Genomic DNA, 22,060 nt, shown 5'->3' with positions numbered 1-22,060 from the left:
TTGCTCTTCATTGTCAGGGCTATGCTTTGCATCCCAGCTGCAGATGTCTCCACCAACAGCAGGGTCTTTGCAGGATGGGACTGCAGCAGGGGTCACCCAATACCTGACATGCTGTTGCTACAGAGGGAAGATGAGGAAGGTGGCAGGACAACAGCCTACACTTCTGAAGCTGATTTGCGAAAGCAATGCAGCATTGGTTATTTTGGCATCCTCTCCTTCAAATGTATTAAAGTCCCCAAAGAATCTGAAAAAAAACATTCATCTCTCCTGCCTGCTTCTCTCCTCACTGCTGTCTCCCATATTGGAGTGCTACCTTCAATCCCATTCTCTTGTATGGAGCAGAAACCAACAAGGCTCTTGCTAGGTTTATGTCTTTGCTGTCAGATGCGAGATGGATGATGTTCACTGAGATGTCCAGGGTTACAATGGGTGAATCTCAACAGGTTCAGAGTTTGGATGCTGCTGGGACAAGTGTAATCTTTCTACATCAAAGCCATTAGCACCTGAAAAACTAGCTTGGAGATGTCTTAAAGCAAAGTGTTCACCTTCTCAGAAGGAGCTGGGGAAATCTTAAAAACCACCCCTTTGTGAAGTTTCACATTTTTTAGTGCTAGTTGGAAAATGGAAGGAAAAACACTATATTTGATATTGGTTGCAGATTTGGAAGGAAACTCCAGTATACAAGGCTGAAAATAGTGAGATAAAAAACCCCACCAAAACTAAACAAAAGAAAAACCAAAAAAAAAACAACCCACCCTATAGATTCAAAGCAAAAACATCTCCAAAGACCTACAAAACCAAGAAGGGTCTGACAGATTAAACTTTGTGCACTTTTACAATTAAAACATGCTAGCGTTTCTATTAATAGCCATGGTATGGTGGTGGGATAAATGTATGGAAAGTGTTGGATAATGGGAAAGGAGGAATGAGCTCAGATTTGCTGTGCAGCTCTAGCAGCTTGAGATGGAGGGGGCAGATTTCTCTAAGCAGGCTGGAAGGATGTGGCAATGAAAGGACAAGAATATTGATGGCAACCTAACCATGTAATCAGTTTTTTCCTCAACCTTGGCCATCCACTTAGTCCTCCAGAGTTGCTGCATGTTTCCCAACACCCTGGCTAGTGGGTCTCAGCCACTCTGGCCTATACATGTGCCCAGCCTACAGGCAGTGCCCTGCAAGGAGCACCATGCTTCCAACTGACTGAGAGTGAGGCTAAGGTGACAAACCAGGTAATTTCACCTTGCCTCCACTATTTGCTTCCCAGTAAAATTGCAACCATTCAAATGAACTGTGCTCCTGGGGCTTTCGAGATCTGAGGCTGCTCCAGGTCACACGAAAAGAGCATCAGGGAACATGACACAGAGAGGGAACGACGCAAAAAGCGACGCGAAAAACGACGCAGAAATCATGGCAGCTCCAACTGCCCCAGCAGGGGTGGTGCAGCCCAGTTCTGAAACCCAGGGATGGAAACTGCTAACACAGCAGCATAAATTGCTGTGGGAACAGATGAGAAAAGCAACGGGATGCCGTGTAATGCCTGGCAAAAAAGGGTTAAATAAAGTTGCAGATTAAGGGCAACAAGCCGGCCAAACATAGCACTGCTATCCACACAGCCCATGTCAGGCAAGGGAGCTTTGATCTCCCTTCTGTGTTACAGCACAGTTTATGATAGCAAGGAAAAGCAACAGGAGACTCTAACAACAGTGCACATTTTCTCTTTCTCTATGCACAGATACGAAGTATGAATAGCATCAAAGAAGGCGTGAAAACCATCAAGCCTGGCCCACATCCAGAGCAAAGGAAACAGGCATCCATCTCGTCAAAGGCAGGACTGATATGTCTATATCTAAGAGGAAAACAAAACAGTAATCCAGGTTTCCTGTCATGGATGGGTTCATCTGCAGGGCTATGATGTAAAAACCTTTTTTTTTTTTCTCCCCTCCAACACATAGCAGGACAAGATGCAACCCAGCCTAAGGCCTGAGTAGCTACAGGAAAGCTCAACAGAAGCACACTGTGAGGCTTTCCCTAATGCTCTCAGCTACAGATGAGCACATCATCTGCTCTGTCATCCAAGGTGAAGTCAAAGAGCCTGACCCTTCTCTCATGTACATCAGCCCAAAACCATTAACCACAACAAAGAATCACAGAAAATTCAGCCCACAGATTAATTTCACATTGATGCACAGAACCTCAAGCGGATCTTCAAGTACATAACATCTCTTTTGAGGTTCACAGAAAGGCTCTGAGAGCTACAGAAATGTTTAAGATTTTTCATTTATATGGGAAAAGGGTCCTTACTCCATTCCACAGCAGCTCACCTTGTATCTTTGTTCATTTTCCATGGTTTAACCTCAGGCATAAGAGTCTCCCACTTTAGTCAGCAAGACCCGATGTGACTGGATACCTCTTGGGAATGTGATAGATGGAACTCTAGCTACAGTTTGTGGCAACTTCATCTTCTCCACAACCCAAAATCAGGAGCAGGGGATTGCAGCACTGCATGTGTTTTTGAGGGCAGGAAAAGGAAGAGGTAGGCTGACAGCAGCAGAAGCAAATAGGTCTAGAAGATCCCATTTCCACACAAATTTCTCTCATGCTTAACTAGAGCAGAGGAAGGGGAAGGAAAATACTGCAGGCACTTAACAGCCGAACAATGTTTCTTGAGAAAAGGGCAGTGTTCAGTTTTCCAGGCAGTGAACTCTTTAAGGCTATGTAGGATTCATTAAACCTTTGGTCAGAGGAATTCCAGTATCCATTCCATTTCTACTGTTGCCGCCGTTACTGTGGGCCATGTCCATATTAGCCAGGATTAAAAGTTTGTTTTCTCTGGAACTCCTTCATGGATGGAGTAGTTCCAACATACTAAATGATGTAGCCTGATAGCTCAGAAGGCAGAGCTCCAAGATTCCCCATCTATCCCCCTTAGGAAAAGCCCCAATGTAGGAAAACACTTACCAGGGTATAATACAAAAAATAAGAATAAAAAAAACCCCAAAAAGATTTGAGATCAAGGAAAAAAAAAAATAGAGGCTGTTTTCAGGTCTGAGATGCCCTGTGATTTCAGTCAAAGTTATACTCCCTGTCCAGAGGCAAAGCCAATGCTTTTATCCAGACTGCACTGAGGTGCAGCTATTTAAAGCCACTCAGAGGCCCTCTGCATGGTGGAAAGCAGCCAGATCAGTTGAGCCTCATCGGTTTTGTTTTCATTAGATTGAAGCCAAAGTATGTGGAATTACTTGTAAGAGGACCAGGGAAGGGGGAAGGACTGGGCACTCAGCAGTTTCACCCACAACATGCAGAGCTTCATCTCTGCCTCGTTTAAATTGTACTGGGTCAGAGAGAAGATACCTGAGCAAGAGGATAGCTTGGTTTGACCCTCACAACACACACAGCCATGCAAAGGTACATGGCAAAACTCGAGGGTTTTGCCATGGTCAGCCATGAAAACCAGCTGCAGGAAAGTGTTTCCAAAATGCCTGAGAGTCTGGAGTTAGCTAACATCTTGGGCTCATGCCCTGTCTCTGTCCTTCTGTGGGCTTGCACCACAACGTCCAGGAGCCTTCTCCTCTGCAATTCTCACTGCCTGGAGCAACAACCACATTTCCCCACCTCCACAAGTCCCCATTTCTCATCATCGTGCACTCTTGCTGCCTCTGCACTCCACAGAGCCTACAGGACCTGGCATGAAAGACCTCACCCCAATAAACAAGACATCATTTTCATCACTTCAGTTTTAAAATATATTCTTTTGTCAATTTTTAATTTTTATGTTGTTTTGGTTTTGGTTTTTTTTTGTTTGTTTTTTTTTTTTGACAGCCCTCAGAGTGCTGCTGATTGAAGCTTTATGCCCAGTGTTCTCATTTCCACTTTGCCTGACAGGTGTCCACATCCTTCTGACACCGCCTCTGCTCCCCAGCCACTTCAGACAGCAACAGTTACCCCAAGCATTTTACACTGAGTTATTGAAAACATGAACTAATCTTCCCAGAAATTAATATCCACTAAGAAAGAATCTAGTTGGCTTCATGTTCTTTAATTGTCAATTAATTCCAATTATGGTACAGCTGATCCACCAGTACCATAGATTGCCACATCAAAGAGCCAACCAGCAAAGGAAGCCCCTAAGTTAGAAGAGAAACAGCCCTGTTGCAAACTTCTTTTCAGCTGAGAGTGCTTCAGAAACATTGATTTGTTCCACCTTTCTCATTCCTTAGGGAGGCAGGAGCTGTTACATTCCTTACACAGATGGCAATATAGTGGCATGAGCAGGAAGATTGTTTCTTCAAGGTCCCCATAGGAACCAATGCCAGTTGTGGGGACTCAACAGGGAACAGCCCCAGTTTCCAGGCTTCCATCCTTTCCAGGAGCTCTGGCATATAGGAAGGGGACAGAAGCACTTGGTGCAGCCAGATGGCCAGTGTATGAGGGCAGACACCAAAAGAGATACACGCAGTGGATAGGAAAGCACATAACTGTTGCAGTCTTCATCTGGGACCTTCCCTGCCCAGGCAGTGCCAACAACGCTCTCCTGCTCTTCAGAAGGCTGGTGAAGGAGCTGATCAAGGCCCAGGATAAATCCTTTCTCACTTCAGTCTCTTTGCTGTGCCATCTGTTCCAACAATACCTTATGTCATCTAGAAAGGCCAGAGCTGCCCTCCAGGAAGCCCAGGAGCAGTACAAGCCCAAGAGCCTGAAGTGTTGGTAGGAGAATCCTGTGGGGAAAGGTGATTTAGTGGAGTTTACAAGCTGAGGATGGAAACTGAGGAGAGCGGGAGGGCTCGGCAGGCAAGGAGGCACCAAGCACTACAGGGGAGTTGTAAATGGGAACAGGAAAAGCTGAGGGCAAAAACACAGCAAGAGCAACAGGGAGCCTCGAGGAATGAGGTGTTGTTGATTTTTTTTGGTTTTTTTTCAGGCTGTTTGGATGCTGTGTAGCTTGGAATCATTGTCCTTCATCTGTCTTTCTCCGGAACTCCTACTCTGCTGATTATTTTGGAAACCAAGGCTGCCACCATGGCTCCTCTTCTTTGATGATGATGAACCTCACTAGGTGGTTCTCAAAATAAGTTGCCTTCTGCACCAAAATCTATCAAAAGAATGTAATTAATCTTCCTAGGGGAGGGCTCTTTCCTTCAGATTTTGTCTCAAGACCATGGTTTGGGTACCTGCTTGCATGTGGCAAGCTCTAAAACACACACCCCAGGGTGTGCTTTCTATGGAAGAAGACAAAAAGCAGAGGATCACAGGTTTGTGCTGGGATCGTGCTGCTCCTAGGGCATAATTTGGATACTGCCCACCTAAAAAGGGGCAGGTATTTGTGGCGGTGTTCAATCGGCAGGAGGGAAGAAAGGGGTTTGCTCCCACAAAGCACACAAGACACAGTAAGTTTTTGCAAGAGAAGGTATGAAAGTCCTGGAAATACCCTTTCAGCCACCAAAACAGAGATGAGGTGAGTGGGAAGCCCTCCGGCAGTGCAGGATGGGGGTTCTGTTATACAAGAAGACCCTCACTCACCCCTGCAGCAGAGAGTGAGCAAATTAAGACCTAAGCCCAAAATGTGTGGTGATTGTGAATTAAGAGTCTTCTTTCAAAGGAGGAAGGAGCAGGGTTTCTTTCCTACAAGCTTTTTCCAGCAAGTGGTCCAGCTGTGAATTTTTGCTCCAGCAGTCAGCTCCAAGCTTAATGAACTGCATGACCACCAGCTCCTCCTCTGACCCAGTTTTATTTTGGGTCTCCCTTTCACATCAAGTCTCCTAAATGCACAAGGCATTTAAAGCACTTATTTCACACCATATCATTCTGTGCAAGCCTTTGTGCCTCTCTGCCCCATTTGTGTCTTTGGCGTGCACTGATCAAATATCGGCAGAGATGAAGGACAGGGAAGGAGGCTAAATTCCCAGGACTCCAGATGGGAGGACGACACTGCAACATGGAATTCCATGAGAACATGACTGTCCAAACCCCATTTTCCCCCTGCTGGAGGATTTCACAATTGAGAAAAAGGAAAAGAGTTTTACTTTAAAAATTAGTTATTTTGTCTTCTCCATCACTTATCATCAGAAGTCCTGCCTGCCACCACAGCCAGGACGTGTTCTCCTCCATGTACTCTGCTCGTCAAAGCAAGAGCTGCCTGTGCTAGGGCAAAAGCATGCAAAAACTTCTAAAGGCACTTTAAGGTTTGCTCATGCAACTAAATGTAAGAGGTCACAGTCCACAACCTTGAATTCAACCTCAGTGTCGAAAAAACATCCTTGCACAGAGGAAACCAAGCTGAGCAATACCCGAAGTGCCAGCAGAAAGCAGGAAGAACATGAACACAACCTGCTGCAGGTGGGACACGTGGGATGGCCAGTCAGAAAGCATGTGAGAGAAAAGCAGAGAGCGATGCTGCAGCACCAAGCACGTGGCAAGAGCAGAGGAGTGAGAAAAGGGGCTGGAGAGAGCACAAGTGCACACGTGTGAGACTGAGAGCATCACACTGCTGAGCATTTACCCTCACTTTACATTACGGGTTTAATGGCTTTTAACAGGAGACTTTGCAAGCGATCAGGAATTGGAACAAAAGGAGCTGGGGGAATAATTATCCTAACCAGGGGAGCTAAAGAACATGGCAAAATCGCGTGCTGAGCAATCATGCTAATTAAACGCACCCAAAAGAATCAGGATAGAAACGCCAAATGGTTTTCACTCGGCTGCTCTAATCCACTAACTGCCTCCTCACTTTGAATGCCACCAGCTGTGGGAAGGACAGCTCTGGGTGACTCTGTTTCAATAAAGGATGGGGCTAAACAAGTGACACAGAGGGACTGGTCCCCTTTGCAGTGGGCCAAAGTGATGCTTGGCCAGCCAGACTGAACAGTGACTGCTTTGTACCAGCAGCCTGGAGGGACCAAATGTCCCCACAGCCTCCAGCTGCAAGCATCCAAACACACCTTCTAGAAAGCAGAACGGCTGCTGGCAACTACCAGCATGAGGCTAAACACAACCCACAGTAACAGCCCTGGTCTTTTTGGGCTGGTCAGCCCTGCTGCATGACAGCTTCTGCAATTTGTTGTGTCTTGTGGATCAGCATGGTGGATTGTCCAGGGCTGTGACAAGGAGCATGTTTCCAGTGCCACACCAGAGCTCTGGCAGCACCAAACATGCTGTGCCCTTGTCTGAACAGCTTTGGGCATCCCTGGGTTGGGCCCACTCAGGCTGGTGCAGCGGCTTTCAAAGGTAAGGACATCTTCCATGCAATGGGCAACATCCTGATTTCTACTGCTTAAAATGCCAGCTGGGGTTCATGCTATGCTAGCATCAGAAAAGCAAGAACTAACACCACAACATGAGCACATTTTCACACAGAAAAAGTGCAGACTGGGAAAATGTCTGTGCTGTAGGGAAAGGAAATGAACACAGTATTACTCCAACAGACTAGAGGCTTTACAGACCCTAATAAAAACTTCTCTCCACTCAGCCTGGTGTAAAACCCATGACAGACTCCTCAAAGAGCTGCCAAGCCTTGACCTGTTGGGGATATAAGGGGAAGATCTTCCTCAAACAATGTTGGAGTCCAACAGGGCAGATGGGTGCAGAAAACACAATTAACAGAACAAGACACACAGTGCTGAGATCGCAGACTGAGTACAGAGAATTCTCTCTCTGCCCTTTCCAACCTCCAGCAGAAGGTCCACCTCTGACAACCACTTGGGCAAGATGCAAGTGTTTCTCTCTCCAGCAGTGCAGACCTGGGTTTTGTTGCAGCAGTTGGCTGCACTGGCACAGATTGAGAACTGTACCTAGGGGAGGTGGGACGGCAGAAAAGCAAATGATAACCACAGCCATCAAGTAACAGCTTTCAATTTAAAAAGCAATGGTTTGTTTGTTAATCAACAGGTCCATTAACATGGAGCAAACGCCTCTCTAATGGATACCCACAGGATCACAGGCTGAACAATTTGTGTGCAGCATCTTTTGATTGATTCAACCTAAAGATCATCAAGTAAATGAAAGAGGATGTAATATTTCTGCATGAAACATTCCACAGCGGATACACTGATTGCGACACTCAGCCAGCTGCTGTGTGCCAGTCTCTTCTTAAAGAGACTTCATATTTGATTCTCTGATTAAACATTTTTAAACCAAGAACAAATCAGGGATATCAGCTCAACCAGGCCAGGCACTTGGCCCATGGAGACCCAGTAGCCTGCCAAGAAGGTTCATATGTGTGGCTGACATCTAACCTGTCCCCCCGCCCTTAAGGCTCACAATCCCATTCCCTTGTTCCTTGCCCAACTGCCCAGATCCCTGCCACTCCACTACCCAGCCTCTCCCTGCCACCACTAAATTCTTGGCCCAAGCCAAGGGAGCCTGCTTGGTGGTACACCAAGAACACAGATCTATTGACTCATTTATTCATCTCTGACTTGCAGCTGAAGCTGCAAAATCACAATCTGTTTAGCCTGCCAGTGCCTCTTCAACTCCTGCTCTGTCATCACTACAAATCCATTTTTAATTGAAAGCCCACTGAACAGGACAGGAAAAGGCAGGACTGGGAATGAGGAATACCCTGAGAACAAAGGAAGAAAGTCCAGGACCCGTCAGGAAAATGAAACCACCAGCTGAATAGTTTGCCACACCAGCAATCTCAGCCAGCAGAGGTGGCCCCTGAGCCCGAGCTAAGGGCTTCCTACAGTCTTTGGTTTGCAAAAGCAGGTTCTTTTTCCCGCTGGCCTTACACCTCCTTTATGAGCTGCTGAAAAAACACCCTTTTCTGAACAAGTTCTACAAAAACATGGTGACACTTCCAGTTTACGAGCAAGCCCTGCCACTGCTCACCAAGCCACAGCCTTGGAGCTGTTGAAGCCACCCTGAATGAGACCAGTGGGGCCAGGAGACCTGGGATGCTGCCACCACTTCTGAAATGACATGCTTATTTCACATGCAAATGAGCCAGACAAATTGAGACCAGACCCTCCTGTTCCCCTCTGAGATACTTGTAAATAACAGAGGTGTAAGGCAGGTGAAATACAAAGATGCAAAAGACCAGGCATCTAATTGGAGACAAAAGGAGAAAGCTAAACACTCACCCAGGGCCCAGGGGGAGACACAGCTAACCCTTCCCTCTGGAGATAAGCTCCATCAAGAGGATATCCAGCCTGTCGGAATAATGGCTCCTTGAGGCAAATCAGAGCTGCCAACAGCTAAAAAAAAATGAGGGTCTTTATCTGCTGTAGCTTCCATCCTGTCTCCCCTTCAGTAACAGCCGGAAAAAAAAGTAAGTAGAGCCTGCAGGTCCCATTCAGGCTGAACCTCATATGCCATTGCAGCCTCACAGCCAGGCAACAAGGTAAGAGCTGCAGGTGTGAGCTTGGCTGTGGATGCTGGGCTCCTGCCCCCACTTCTTTTCTTTTCAAAGAAAAATAAAATCAAGTTTGCATTGACTACTGAGAAAATGAGACATCATACAGGACACAACCTTCCACAATCAAATTGAGCTATTGCAACACCATAACCAGCACAGAATATGTAGTTCTGATAGCATATAGGATCAAGGAGAATGTTTTTATGCAGCAAACATTAAAAGAAAAAAGGAAAACTAATCATACCAAGACAACAAGCAAAAACAGAATACAAGGTAAGTTTGAAGTGGCAGAAACAAGCAGCATCCCTGTCCCTGGCTGTCCCTTCCAAACCCATCCTCTGTCCTCATTCAGATTGGCCCACCACTTCTCAGAACTGGTCATTAAAACCTGGCAAGTGCTGAGAAAGTTTGCCACTTCCTGCACAGCTTCCTGGCTTCCTCATCCCCAGATTTCTGGTGGTTTCCAGAAGAGTAAAGCTATTATTCACAGAGCAGGTTTCCAGTCATGGGCCTCAATGTGTCAGCAAAATGCCCAGCAGCCACAGGCTCAAGGTGCTGACTTCAAGAGTCCTGAGATCTGTTTAGATAGGGGACTTAATGTCTTGCTTTTTCTCCAAGTCACCATTTCTGTATCTATATATAACTTGCACACAGATCATCAGAAAAAAAACTGAAACACACGGTTCAGCTGTGCCGACTTTTGCCAACATGGTTCAGCACCCAACAATCCTCCCATGTTCCTCCCTCAGCTCACATCTCTCAAACAACCCCTGCTCATGCCCTCTTCCTCAGCATACCCTTAGACAGGTCACCTCCCATTCCAGCTCTCTCATCACCTCTCCTAAGCACTTGGTCCCCCATGGGAAGTCCCTCATCCCCCAACTACAGAGCAATCACCAGCAGAGACAAATCCATGAAGTTGCTCCCTATGAGAAGGGAGGGAGGTCTCCAGAAGTCCAGGTGCCTCTGTTGGTGGGTATTGATGGAGATGTGGAAGCCACCACATCTCTGGAAAGGTGAGGATGGGTTAGAACTAGGTGTAGCAGCCATGCTGTTCATCCCTACACCAGGTCTAGAAGCAGATGCTGGGTCCCATGTGAGCCGAGAGGTGAGTACTGCCACCCCAGGCAGGTCAAAAACCAGCTCAGCACCACTTCCCAGCACCTGTTTGACCTCATCATGTGGAAGAATACACAGCCAAAATGTTCACCCTACTATATGGAGTAAAGAAGACACAAACCTTCCTAAAACCTATGACTTACATAGTAGCCTGTGGCAGTGGTTTCCCAACTGCGTAATGAGCACATTAACTTTAACTAAGCTGAATCTCCAGAGATGAAGAGATGGAAAAAAATAATCGAAGCAAACTGTGATAGAGTTTTTGATTAAGCTGCTGATGATCAATAAAAGTTATCTGCAGGGCAGGGAGTGTTAATGAGCTACCATTGCCCTAACAAAGAAACACCTGAGCCCATGTTCCCTGCTTGACACAACCCAGAGGTCAGCATTCCCGCTGACCTGGAGTCTGTCCAGCTCCTCCAGGACAGATGATGTGAGAACATCAGCCACTGGGTCCACAAGCCTTCCCTGACCTCATTCCTGTTAAAAGGGCAATGGTGGAAGAAGAAATAACCTTAAAGAGGAATGTGGCTAGAAAGTGAGGAATGAAAAAGGTTAACAAGCTGATTCAAGATTTGAGATGCTGTGTTTGGGGGGTGGGGGGGAAAACTGAAAGTCATTTATAGCCTTCTCAGACAGCTCCATGAATTTAAAGAGGCCTTAGAGGTCTGCAGTTATAACATCATCATGAAGCACTCCTACAGCAGGGAGGATGAAGGACAAGCCAGTGGGGCTACCAGCTCTGCAAACAGGGAAGCCAGCTGGGCTACCAGCTCTCTGCAACCAGTGATGCAAGGCGTGAACTGACCCACATCGCACCCTGCAATTACTATCCCCTTACCTCTTCCCCCACAGTGATCTCACTGCAAAGACGTATTAGGTGTTAAATTTTAATACTTATTAATATCTTAAATTCATCCCCAAAGATTCTCAGGCATTAAAGAATGGACTTTATAGAGAATTTCTCATAATAATGTAGCCACCTGTTTAATAGCAAGGCTGTGCAAGGGTTTCAGAGAGCAAGTGGAAAAGAGCTTCAAATTAAAGCTACAGAGCAGAGACAAGACTCACATCAGCAGACATAACATATCATTACTTCTGCCTGAATTTAGCTATTTCACTGTAACTAATCATTTTATTTTTCCAGAAACATCCAGAGAACTGTTAGTAACCTCAGGGAGCTGCTAGAATCTCTGTATTACATTTCCTCCCAAAGTTGCCTCCTCTGACAGCCCAGCCCTGCCCGCCTACAAAAGGGATTTGTTTTCCCAAAACTCACTTAGTTTTCCCATCCTTGGAGGGTCTAGGGAAAGCTGAAAAGAAATCAGCAGACAGGATACTCTTTTTGGAGTGTCCCAAAGGGAACAGAGAGGATGAACAGCACATTAGGATTTCTCCCCCAATTTCTCAAATTCTCACGGAACTGGGGTTTGCAATTGCCCTCTGCAGAGACTCTGTCAAGGCAGATCATTAATACTACTTGACACTGAGGATCTTTAGAGTTAAAAAAGCACTGCATTTACTTAGTTCAAATCTCTGTATCATTCAGAAGATCCATATCTATCATGGATACACCATATTTACGCTGCTATAGGGAAATGTAATAAATAAGATAATAAGCCCTTCCTTCCAGGTCAAGATGAAAGTCTGCAACTTGGAGAGCAGCCCTTTCCTTGGGCAGCAGGGCTCATATCCCAGGCTCCCCACTCAATTCCTTCAGCCAGGAACTAAAGCCAAGGTAAAAAAAGAACTGCTCTTCCTCTGAGCCCAGTACTCCAACCAACCCCAGCTCCAACCAAGCAGGCCAGAAGGCAATGCCTAGGTGGAAAGAGGTTGGCAAGAAAAGGTCTCTTCAGAATTAGTAGAGAGAGCAAAGCAGAAACATGTTAGACTATAGCATAGCCCCCATGAAGATGGAAAGGGAGAATTTGATCTAACCTACCTGGAAAGGAGCAGAAAAACCTCAGAACTGTCATTTTCTGTGAGCATAATATACAGCTGACAGCTCCAAGAACTTGTTTGTCCATCTAAACTCCTGACTCCAAAAGACTGGCTGTGAAAGGACTTCAGGTGGCAAATCATAAACATGCAACATGTTCCAGAGAGCTGAACATGGGCCAGACTGCTACCTGTCAGCAACCTGGTGTGACCTTGAGCAAACTGATGCCTTTCCAGCTGCCTCTCCTCATCTATAAAATGGAGATGAAGATGCTTGGCAGCCCCTTGATGAGCTGGAAGGAGAAATGCCTCTTTCCAGGAAATAGTAGAGGTACAAGATGCCAGCTTACTTCTCCTTGTTAAGAGGAGGATAAGTTGTAACCTATCCCTCAAATACTCAGCTGCTTCCTGTGCTCTCAGTAAGGTTCCCCTGACATTTGGGCGCTGCTGGGGTCTGGCATGAGAACAGAACAATCCCAATCCACCCCATCTCTGGAATTTGCCCAGAATTTATTTTTAACACAGACCTCAGTGTGAACATTTGTGGTGGGTTTCATATGAATTCGTGCTGATCTCTGACTCTGAGCTTGCCTCATCCTGTCTGCACCGATAGCTGGGACCATCGAGGGAACAGATGGCACCATCTCCTTCACCCTGAATAAGGTGCCTAACACAGGGCAGATCCAGAGCATCCTCTTTTCCTTCTACGTGTAGGAAGGAAGCTTTGGGCAGCCACCTCAGATGGAGCTTCTCCTGCTGTCTGGAGATAATTAACTTGTCACAGGGCATAAGACACCCCTACCTAAGCTGGCCTTAAGATGACTTTTGAAAGTCATGGAGCTCTTTTTTTTTGGTTTGGATTGCAAGCAGAAGTCGTGGCCCACCTGAGAGAAGACGTGAAGATTAGGCTGCAACTTTCTGGTCTATCAAGACCTCAGGTATGGCTTGAAGCATGAGGTCTTCTGCTTTGGTATGCACCTAATGGCCACCATCTCCCCTTGTGCAATGCTCCACATCAGTTACAGTGCAGAGATGTAAAATGACTGATACTTTTAATACAAAGAGCCTGTCATTTATTTATTAGCTGGCAACAGGCCCTGCAGTCCAGGATGGATGCATTATAAATCAACTGCATTTCTAACCATTAAAAATTCATCCAATTCATAATGTAGGACACCCGTAATTTTCTTATTAGTGTTGAGTGTGAAGGATTTTTCTTTCCCCTCCCTTGGTTTTACTTTGCTGCTTTGGTTTCCCAAAGATCTTGTTCATCTGAGGATTAGTTTAGTTTAATCCTGCAAGGAGAAAGTGGAGAGGTGGGAAGGGCTGGGGGAAGGGAGACAAGGGCTGAAGCAATTTTGTTCCAGTGTTTTCTTCTAATTGCAATTTTGCCATATATACTTCAGAGACTTAGCTGCTTTGTCTCCTAGTCACACTTATGGGAGCCAGAGAAACTGCTCATCCTGAATTTAAGAGATTCTTGCAGGGGAAAAAAATAACAAATAGATCAATTTTCTCTCACAAAGAGAACAAAAGGAGGTGTGGTGGTGGGACAGGGAAGGATGATGCAAAACCTTTTAAAATGTATTAGCAAGATAAGAACAAGTGTCCAAACATTAGAAACCAGTACATTTCAAATAGATCAAATATATCTATTTTATATATATAAAAAGGTTACTATACCTACCTATATATATAACTAAATTATATATATAACTAAATATTATATAATATATATATAAATAGGTAGGTATAGTAACCTTCATTGCTCCGATTCATTGAGGAAAAATAGGTTAGTAGGGCTGAAAGGTGTGACAGTTTTGCAGACCCACAACTGTGACAGGGAACCACAGATACTGCTGCAGCTTCAGCAACAAATAGGAACTTGGAACCAACACCAGGAAAAGCTGCGTCTACACAAAGCTCTAAGTCATCACTCAGTTTGAGTGGTGCATCTCATACTGACCACGCTTGGCTGCAGACAGGACAGCCCCATCACCAACATACATTCAGAAATGTTCATGCTTTCACTGAGTCCCAGTTTTTTCCAGTCTTTTAAATATATCCAGGAAGGGACAGGGAGGGGGGAAGGGAAAACAGATTCAAGCAGGGTTCAGCGTTAGGCAACTTGCAGTCTGTTTAGGAAAGAATGCCCAGGAATCTAAAAATGGGTGATGCAATAAACCCTGCCTTAATAGGAGACAAGCAGGGCATCAACAGCAATCCTTGAACACTGAATTCAATGTGCTTGAGACACTTGCATACAGATCTTGCATCAGCTACGTGTGGAAATGGGTTTGCTGAGTTCTCAGCCAGGTCTGTTCGCTACAGTAAACCAGACCATCCTGGACAAGGCTAGTCCTTTGTGCTTAACCATGGTGCAAGACAGCTGCTTCAGGCCAGGGCTTCTGGAGCCCACAAACAGCAGTAGTGCTTCCATTAGCAGCAGCATCTTCCTCCATCCCATCAATCCCAAGAGCAGTGAACCTGCTCCATCTCCATACCCATGAGAGCAAGACAGCCAGAAGGATGTTAAGCTGGACTGGAAGCATTCAGCAACCAAGAATGACAAATTCTCAATTTTTTTTATATGTTATGCAAAGCAATTGAGCTCCCCTGGTCCTGGCTGCTCTGCCTGGGAGGCACAAGCCAGCACTGCCTGCACACACCATCTCCTCTGAGCCAGCCACCAAGGAAGGCTGGGAAACTAAAGCCCCCTTTAACATGAGAAGCTCTTCAGGCAGAGTGTTTTTCTACATGGGTCTCTCCCCAGCTTTGAGAACTGAATGAGGTATTTTGGGCTGTTGAGCTGAAAAGCAGAAATCAGGAAAGTTGTTTGTTTGGGTTGTTTTTAACCTCTACTGATGTACAGCTTTTCCACTAGATCCTGGGCTGTACTTCTTGTCCCACAGGGCAGCACTACTAATAATGTTCTTGCTGTGTGTGCAGTCATGCAAAACTGCTCCAACTTTTAAACAATAGCAGCTCTTTTTAATTAGCAATTGTAATTTAACTGGACAATGAACCAACAATGAGAGCCTGCAATCTTCTAACCAGAGAGACAGCTCTTGTCTGACCACCATGAGTCCCCACACACTTCTGAGAGCTAGATTTTAAACATGAAAAACAGACCAGTTAGACTAAAAATTCACAACACAATGTCCTTGCAAACTCTGGGAGCTCGTGGTGCCTTCAAAGGTACCCCAGAGCCAGGTACCATGGACACATCTGCATCCCAGGAACACAGAGGTACCACAGCCTCCAGATACTTTTCCAACAGCCAAGCATTCTAAGCCACATAAAACTCATTAAAAAGCAAGACAAATGTTTAACTGATGGCCAAAAGAAAGCAGTACCACAACTCCACCCACACTCACCAGCTACTTTTAAAGCGACCCACACCAAAATTTACAAAATCCATGAGCCAGTAGGAGAACACTCTTGAACCTCCTTCATTACTCCAACACCAGGGCTGCCTGAGCTTGCAAGCCTCGGGTCATGCACTGTGTCACTACCTCTTATCTTGCAGGGACAAAACCAAGTGCATGAAGAGCCTTGGCTGGTTAACAGAGGCCTCCTTTCTCTGGTATGGACATCTCTTTCAGGTTTAAGAGCACCATGAGATCAAGAGCACTACAAGCAAAACTGGATATGGAGAAGCACCGATACCTGGGCATGAAGCCAATAATGTAGGGAATGAAAACCTTCTTTATGAGGAAGGGGGTTGAGAATGCAATGCTGGGCACGAGGGAAGTTCAGTTTTGCTGCAGCAGGGGACAGAAGCAATAACTAGGGTTGCTCACACTTTAGATACCTGCAAGGTCCAAGGTCTGCTCTGGAATCAACCAACCAGAGCCTGTGGGGTTTTCTTCAACATCCAAATCTTTTGCAGGATATTCACATCAGTGCTCAGAGCAGTTTCTATGAGAGGCAACTGAAAATCAGAAGGAAGGGAAATTTGGAGGGAGAAGGTCATTGCAGGGACCTCCAATGCCTTCCACCTGCTAGCAGCTGAGCATTGAGGTCAGGGCTTTTCCACAGCCACAAACCCAGGATTCGCTAGGACAAACGAAGAGAGACAGAATAGAGTAGCAGAAGACACATAAATGAGTATACAGCTGCTTATAGGTCCTCATTAAATCCCCAAAAAGTATCTCATATGGGTTGACAGAAGGACAAGACCGCAAGACAATGAGAAGCCCCAGACGAGTCTCAACCCACAAGTGCCTGCTACAGAGAAGTAATGGTCATTGGGTCCTGCTGGGGAAGAGCCTGGGCCTTGCTTATTAAAGAAGAGAAAAAAAGAGAATTTTTGAGAAACAGCAGAGATCTGTGGGAGGGACTGAAACCTGTAAGCCTGGTCCAGGCTGGGCACTGGGCTGCAGAGTGCTGCTGTCACTTCCCACTGGGCTCCACATTCACATTGCCTGAAAATAATATTTGACAAATCCTCTTATGCCTGGAGGCAGGAGGGAGAAAAAGGAAAAGTTTCTCTTTTCCACTACCAAAAGTTTCAGGGGTTTTTTAAGCTAAATACAACTAAAAACATGTATGCCTTTCTTTTGTTGTTATTGGCAAAAATCAGACAATTAACTGACCAAAAATAGAAATGTTACATACTTTTAGCTTCCCATGCCCAGGATGAACAAAACACACAAGGCAAACAAAAAAGAACATACAGTGGCAAGGGTAAATATCCTTCCCATCTTTGTTTTTAAGACCTATTAGAAGCAGAGGTGAGGACATCTATTTGTTTAAAAAAAGATTTTTTAAATGATGATCCTTCTAAGTTACACTGCAATACAAGATAAAGAGAGGGTACTGAGTGAAAGAGTCCTGATGGCTCTTTTGTTGTGTGATTTGCCTTGTTTTTTTCTGAAGTACTTTTTAGCAGATTACCATGTATTTACAGTTAGTGTAATTATATCTAATTACTTAATTAGCATGAATACGTGTAATTACTAACTTCAAATATGTAATTATGTCAGGGCAGCCTGTAATAAATGAGGTTGGAAAAAAAAACCCTCATTAGGAGTCTATGGAAGGACGACTGCTCCACCCATGTGGAGAGCACATCCCAGTCCCCAGACTGTGCCAGTCCTGGAACACACAGCCAGCTCTGGTCGTGTCTGGCAACAACCTTCACCAAAATCAAAACACTTGCCCCAAAAGTCTGGCTTCCCAGCACTGGTAGGAACTGAGCATCCACTGCTGGGAGGCAGACAGGGAATCTGCCCCTCAGATTAATTTTCTCCATCAGGGTTTAGATTTTTTTTTTTCTCCTCTTGATTTGTGTCGTTCTTGAGAAGAACTTTTTGGAGGGACAAGAAATATGAGGGAACAGAACAACTGCAAAACTGTTGTGACATTTGAATAAAGCTTGAGAGATCAGATCCAAGAACTAATCTCTGACTGATGCATTGTGCTGATAATAAATTACTGCTATTAAAGTAAAACAATTTTCCAAAATGTTTCTTTTGAAACATTACCAGTCTTTCACCACAAAAACCTCCAGCTACTCATAATTACCCATTTTGCAAGTTCAAATCCTGAACATGAGGAGATGGAGCTAAGGTTAAAAGTTGCTGTTACTGCCAAGGAGCATAAGTATGAAAATTATGTCCTACCAACAGCCTTGTGAACTTGTTTCAAGTTGATGGTCCCTTTTTTCCACTGATCAGGAGCTATTGCTTGTAATGAGCTGACTTTTCCTGCCCAGAAGGACAGACAGGCATTTTCTGAACAAAAGTAAGGGTAGACTGGATCATGTTTCACATCACCAAACTCTGACGATGGGGTGAAGTTATCTGGTCATACATCCTATCTCCTCATCACATTCTATCCACAGTGCTTACTCCACAACAAGTCCCATTCTTCTCCCCTCTCCTCCTCTGTTCGTTTCCAAATATAGAGCAGTGCAAACTCAACACAACCTGTCACTCCTCCTGCTGACATCTGCCAAGCAGATATGCTACTTGATTTCTCTTCCATTTGCAAAATATCAGAAGGAATTTTTTAGCTTATTCTTCTGAAATTGATTTATTGTTTGACTTTTCCCACTGCCAAGCTCTTTTCTTAAACCTCCAAGTAGAACTCAGGATGGCTGCAACAAGGACAGGATGCAAACTCTAGTGCTACCCAGCATTCCATGGAGTTAGAATGTAAGGACAGGAGGAACATCTTCTCAAGTACTCAGTGCTTCATCATGAGAAAACAGGGTGATGCTTTCTTCAATAGCTCTTCAAGAAACCCTCAGCCAGGAAGGAAAGAGGACCCAGCACTAAGTTTGCCCACTCTGCTCCTCTAAATCAGGCAATAGCAGAAACGGGGTAAGAGAAAATCACAAAAATCCTGCAAAGTCAGAGGTGAGGGCTGGCTCCTGCACACTTAATCCCATCAACATGAAGACAGCACATCCCCAGCAAGGACCACGTCTCTATGTCCTTGAGGACACGTTCATGAGAAGAGCACACAGGACAGCATTGAGCAGCAGGAGCCAGAGGGGCTGCAGCTCCACGGGAGCTGCTCTCCATATTTCAGCTGCAATTCCATTATGTGGAGCTAAGTGGCTGGGAATAAACATCCGTCATCCCCGCGTGATAAGTGATGTTTGCTAGTATAGAGTGTGACAGAAATCTATATCACATCCATGTACTATTAATACTGCATTAAGCACATAGAATTTGCTCTCCTTGTGGCAGCACATAATGGGTATCGGCTTGTCCTCCACCCAGACAACATCCAAGAGCACAGGGATGCTTGCTGGAAGAAGGAAGGAAGCTTCATGATGGAGAGAGAAATTGCCTGCTGAAGACGTTGCTCTAGCAACTCCTCAGTACAAAGGAGAGATGCTGGGTGCCATGCAGCACCTTTGCTCACAGCTGGATGGCAGCTCTGCAGGAGGTGGGTGGCAGGAGGGAGGTGACAGCTCACATCAGTACAGGCTCAGCTGGGTAACAAGGCACTCCCCAGCCTAGAGAAGCTCCCTCTACAAGTGACAGCAGGTAAAGAGTTGTGTCCAAGTTCTGCACCGGGGAAAGAAAAACCCTCCAGCATGAAAACCAAGGGGAGAACAGGAGCAACAAATATTCTCCAGCTCAGGTTTAAGTTGAGCAGAGCACATCACATAAAACAAACCCCTTAAAGCAAAAGCTCCCCAGAGCATGCTTATTTTAAAAGGTGAATTTTGAAACTTTCCAGCCTCAAGCAAAGCCACTAGTGAAGTCAGAAGTTTTGCTCAAGTAAAGTCCTGGGGACTAAAATACAAGACACACCAAATCCAACCCTGCCTGATATCCTGAAGCCTGGATTTTGCCCCATGGCTGAAAGCAAATTGAAAAACAATATAAAGGCTTGCAGCCTGGCAGTATCCAGCTGTGGTTTGTCTCCTGTTAGCACCCACAGGATGTGTGGGGTTTGGTTTCAGCCCTGCTGCCTTGCAGCTCTGGGCTACGTGGTGCTCAGAGGTGGTGATTTGCCATGTATTTCCAAATGTGTCACTAGTGCTGCATTTCTCGCTCATGGCACCTTCCACAGAAGAAACAGCTCCAGATGCCACCCCCAAGCATCTCTCTAAACTCTTCAGATCCTAATCAAATAGCCAGGTGAAACTCTGACACCAAATCCTGCTGCGAGCAACTTCCCCTGCAACCTGCCCAGCTCTGACAAGCCCTACAGGGCAAATGCTCTGAGCACAATTAATTCCTTTGAGGTTTAAGCTCTGCTACAGCACAGCTGCAACAGCACCTGCCTATGGAAATGGTCGGCGCGTGGATTAAAGAGATTTGAGAGAGCACAAGGAAAAAAAAGTGGGGGAAGCCCCCCCACCCCCACCAAAGCCATCAGAGTTTGTAAATCATTTTGAGATGAGGTGCTATAAGAAATGTAAAATATATCATTAACGGCACAACAAAACCACGCTACGTTCAGCTTCTCCGCTTCTGCCTAATCACCGCCCTCCTCCTCCCCTCTCTACAAACAGACCAAATTTAGCACACTAAAATTAAAATCAAAGGGAAGCTGGGCAGAATTCCCTGGGTACACCCCATCACTCTGGCTAGTGAAGCACAGTGACACGGCTCACAGTGCTCAAGGGGGCTGTCCTGGGGACACCTCGGCTCACAGTGCCCGAGGGACAGCCCCGCAGGAGCAGCAGCTGTGGCCCCCCTTCCCCTGACTGGAGGAGTGGTGGCCAAGGGGTCAGGGTGCTCCTGCCAAGATGGGTTTCTGCAGGTTGGGAGATTGGCCTCCTCCCTGTTTCCAGGGCCTGAGATATGCCTCCTGCACTCCTGAGTTAGAAGCAGCCAAGGAAAGAGCTGAGGTGACTCCAGTGCAGCACTCCCTGCTTCTGACTGGACCATGGAGATAGCACAAGGTGGGTTTTTCCCCTCTTCCCTTTTTTTTTTCCAAAAAATTATTTTTCCAGTTCTACCTGGAACCAAGACACACCAAAAGGATGAGCAATAACAGGAGAGGAATGTTATCTGAACCTCCTGTACTGCTTGGTTTGCATCTCAAAGCTGTTAAGAGAGAGAACTCAACTGGGAGAGCTCAACTAAAGGCTGTGAGCCACACGGCGGGGAGGGCTGCATCTCACCATGGTGTGGGTCTCCTGGAAAAGCATCCTTTTGCCTGGTGCTTCCCTTTTACTTTCAGAATTTAGGAATGCAAAACAAAGAGGACCATTTGATTGTCATCTTCTAGTCTAATTAGCCCAATTTACAACCCAGATTTTTATAAGGAAGAGGCAAAAGCTTTACAGAAGCCCATGAAAACAAGACACCCAGTATCTAAGCCTCCTGTTATTTATCTCCACACATCTGTCCCATCTGTGTCCTGAGCTCCTCCCTGGCCCTGTGGGGATCCAAGAAGGCAGCCCCATGGCTGGGAAACTGCTGGAGGAGGAAGGGGAGGCAGGTCTTTTCCCCAGCCAGGTAGGGGTCACATCCATTCCCCGTGCTCCTGGACACCACTTGCTCACGCCTGGCACCTCACATTTGGAGCCAACAAGGCAGAGCCCAACTTCAAATGGCACTTTCAGGCAAGGGGGAAAGGTGACTGGTGGGTGGCAGAGGGAGGGTGAAGGGAGGTGAAGGTGAGGGTGGAAAATCTTCTCTGGAAACACCTACATGTATGTTGTGATTTCTGAGACCTGAGATTCACTTTGGTTTCTGGACCATACCAAGACCAACTCTCCTCAAAAACCTCCTTCTCTTCTTCCTCATATTCTTAACCTCTCCCTCCTTTCCCCATCCCCCCAGCCTGTCCCCATGTCCTCATAGGGGGCTCCAGGCTGATTGGGCACTCACACGTGTCTGGCTTGTGGCAGTTGTGACCTTGTCGGAAGTACTGGGGGTTCTCAATGACAGGAATGCGGGTCATGCCGATCACCACCGTGTCCGGGCCAGCGTCCAGTGTTGAGGGGGTTGTAATGCCATGGTTGATGTGGTGGAGGGGACTGGCTGAATCCTCCTCTCCGCTGATCACTGCCACAGGACCTGCAAACAATAGGCACATCTGTCAGGCGAAACAGGGGAGACATGAGACCTACTGATCATGAGGGTAGGGCTCACTGTGGGTTGGCAGTAGATCACCACCAGCCCCTGGACAGGGTGCCTGTCCTAGCACCCCTGGCAGTTGGCCCACCCCCAAGCA

General features: G+C 46.1%; 1 protein-coding gene across 2 annotated transcripts in view; it reads right to left on the bottom strand.

The window, feature by feature from the left end:
• The window catches only part of NTRK3 (neurotrophic receptor tyrosine kinase 3), a 221,475-nt gene that overhangs the window by 83,697 nt on the left and 115,718 nt on the right, over positions 1-22,060 (bottom strand). For both annotated transcript variants that reach the window (XM_051628321.1, XM_051628322.1), the window contains exon 12: positions 21,715-21,903. In XM_051628321.1, the coding sequence (XP_051484281.1) occupies positions 21,715-21,903 (189 nt within the window). The remainder of the gene's footprint in view (positions 1-21,714; positions 21,904-22,060) is intronic.

The sequence above is a fragment of the Apus apus genome, chromosome 10 (assembly GCF_020740795.1).
Source record: "Apus apus isolate bApuApu2 chromosome 10, bApuApu2.pri.cur, whole genome shotgun sequence".
Classification (NCBI taxonomy): domain Eukaryota; kingdom Metazoa; phylum Chordata; class Aves; order Apodiformes; family Apodidae; genus Apus; species Apus apus.
Note: the sequence above shows the minus strand (reverse complement) of the source record. Positions and strands in the feature narration are given on the sequence as shown.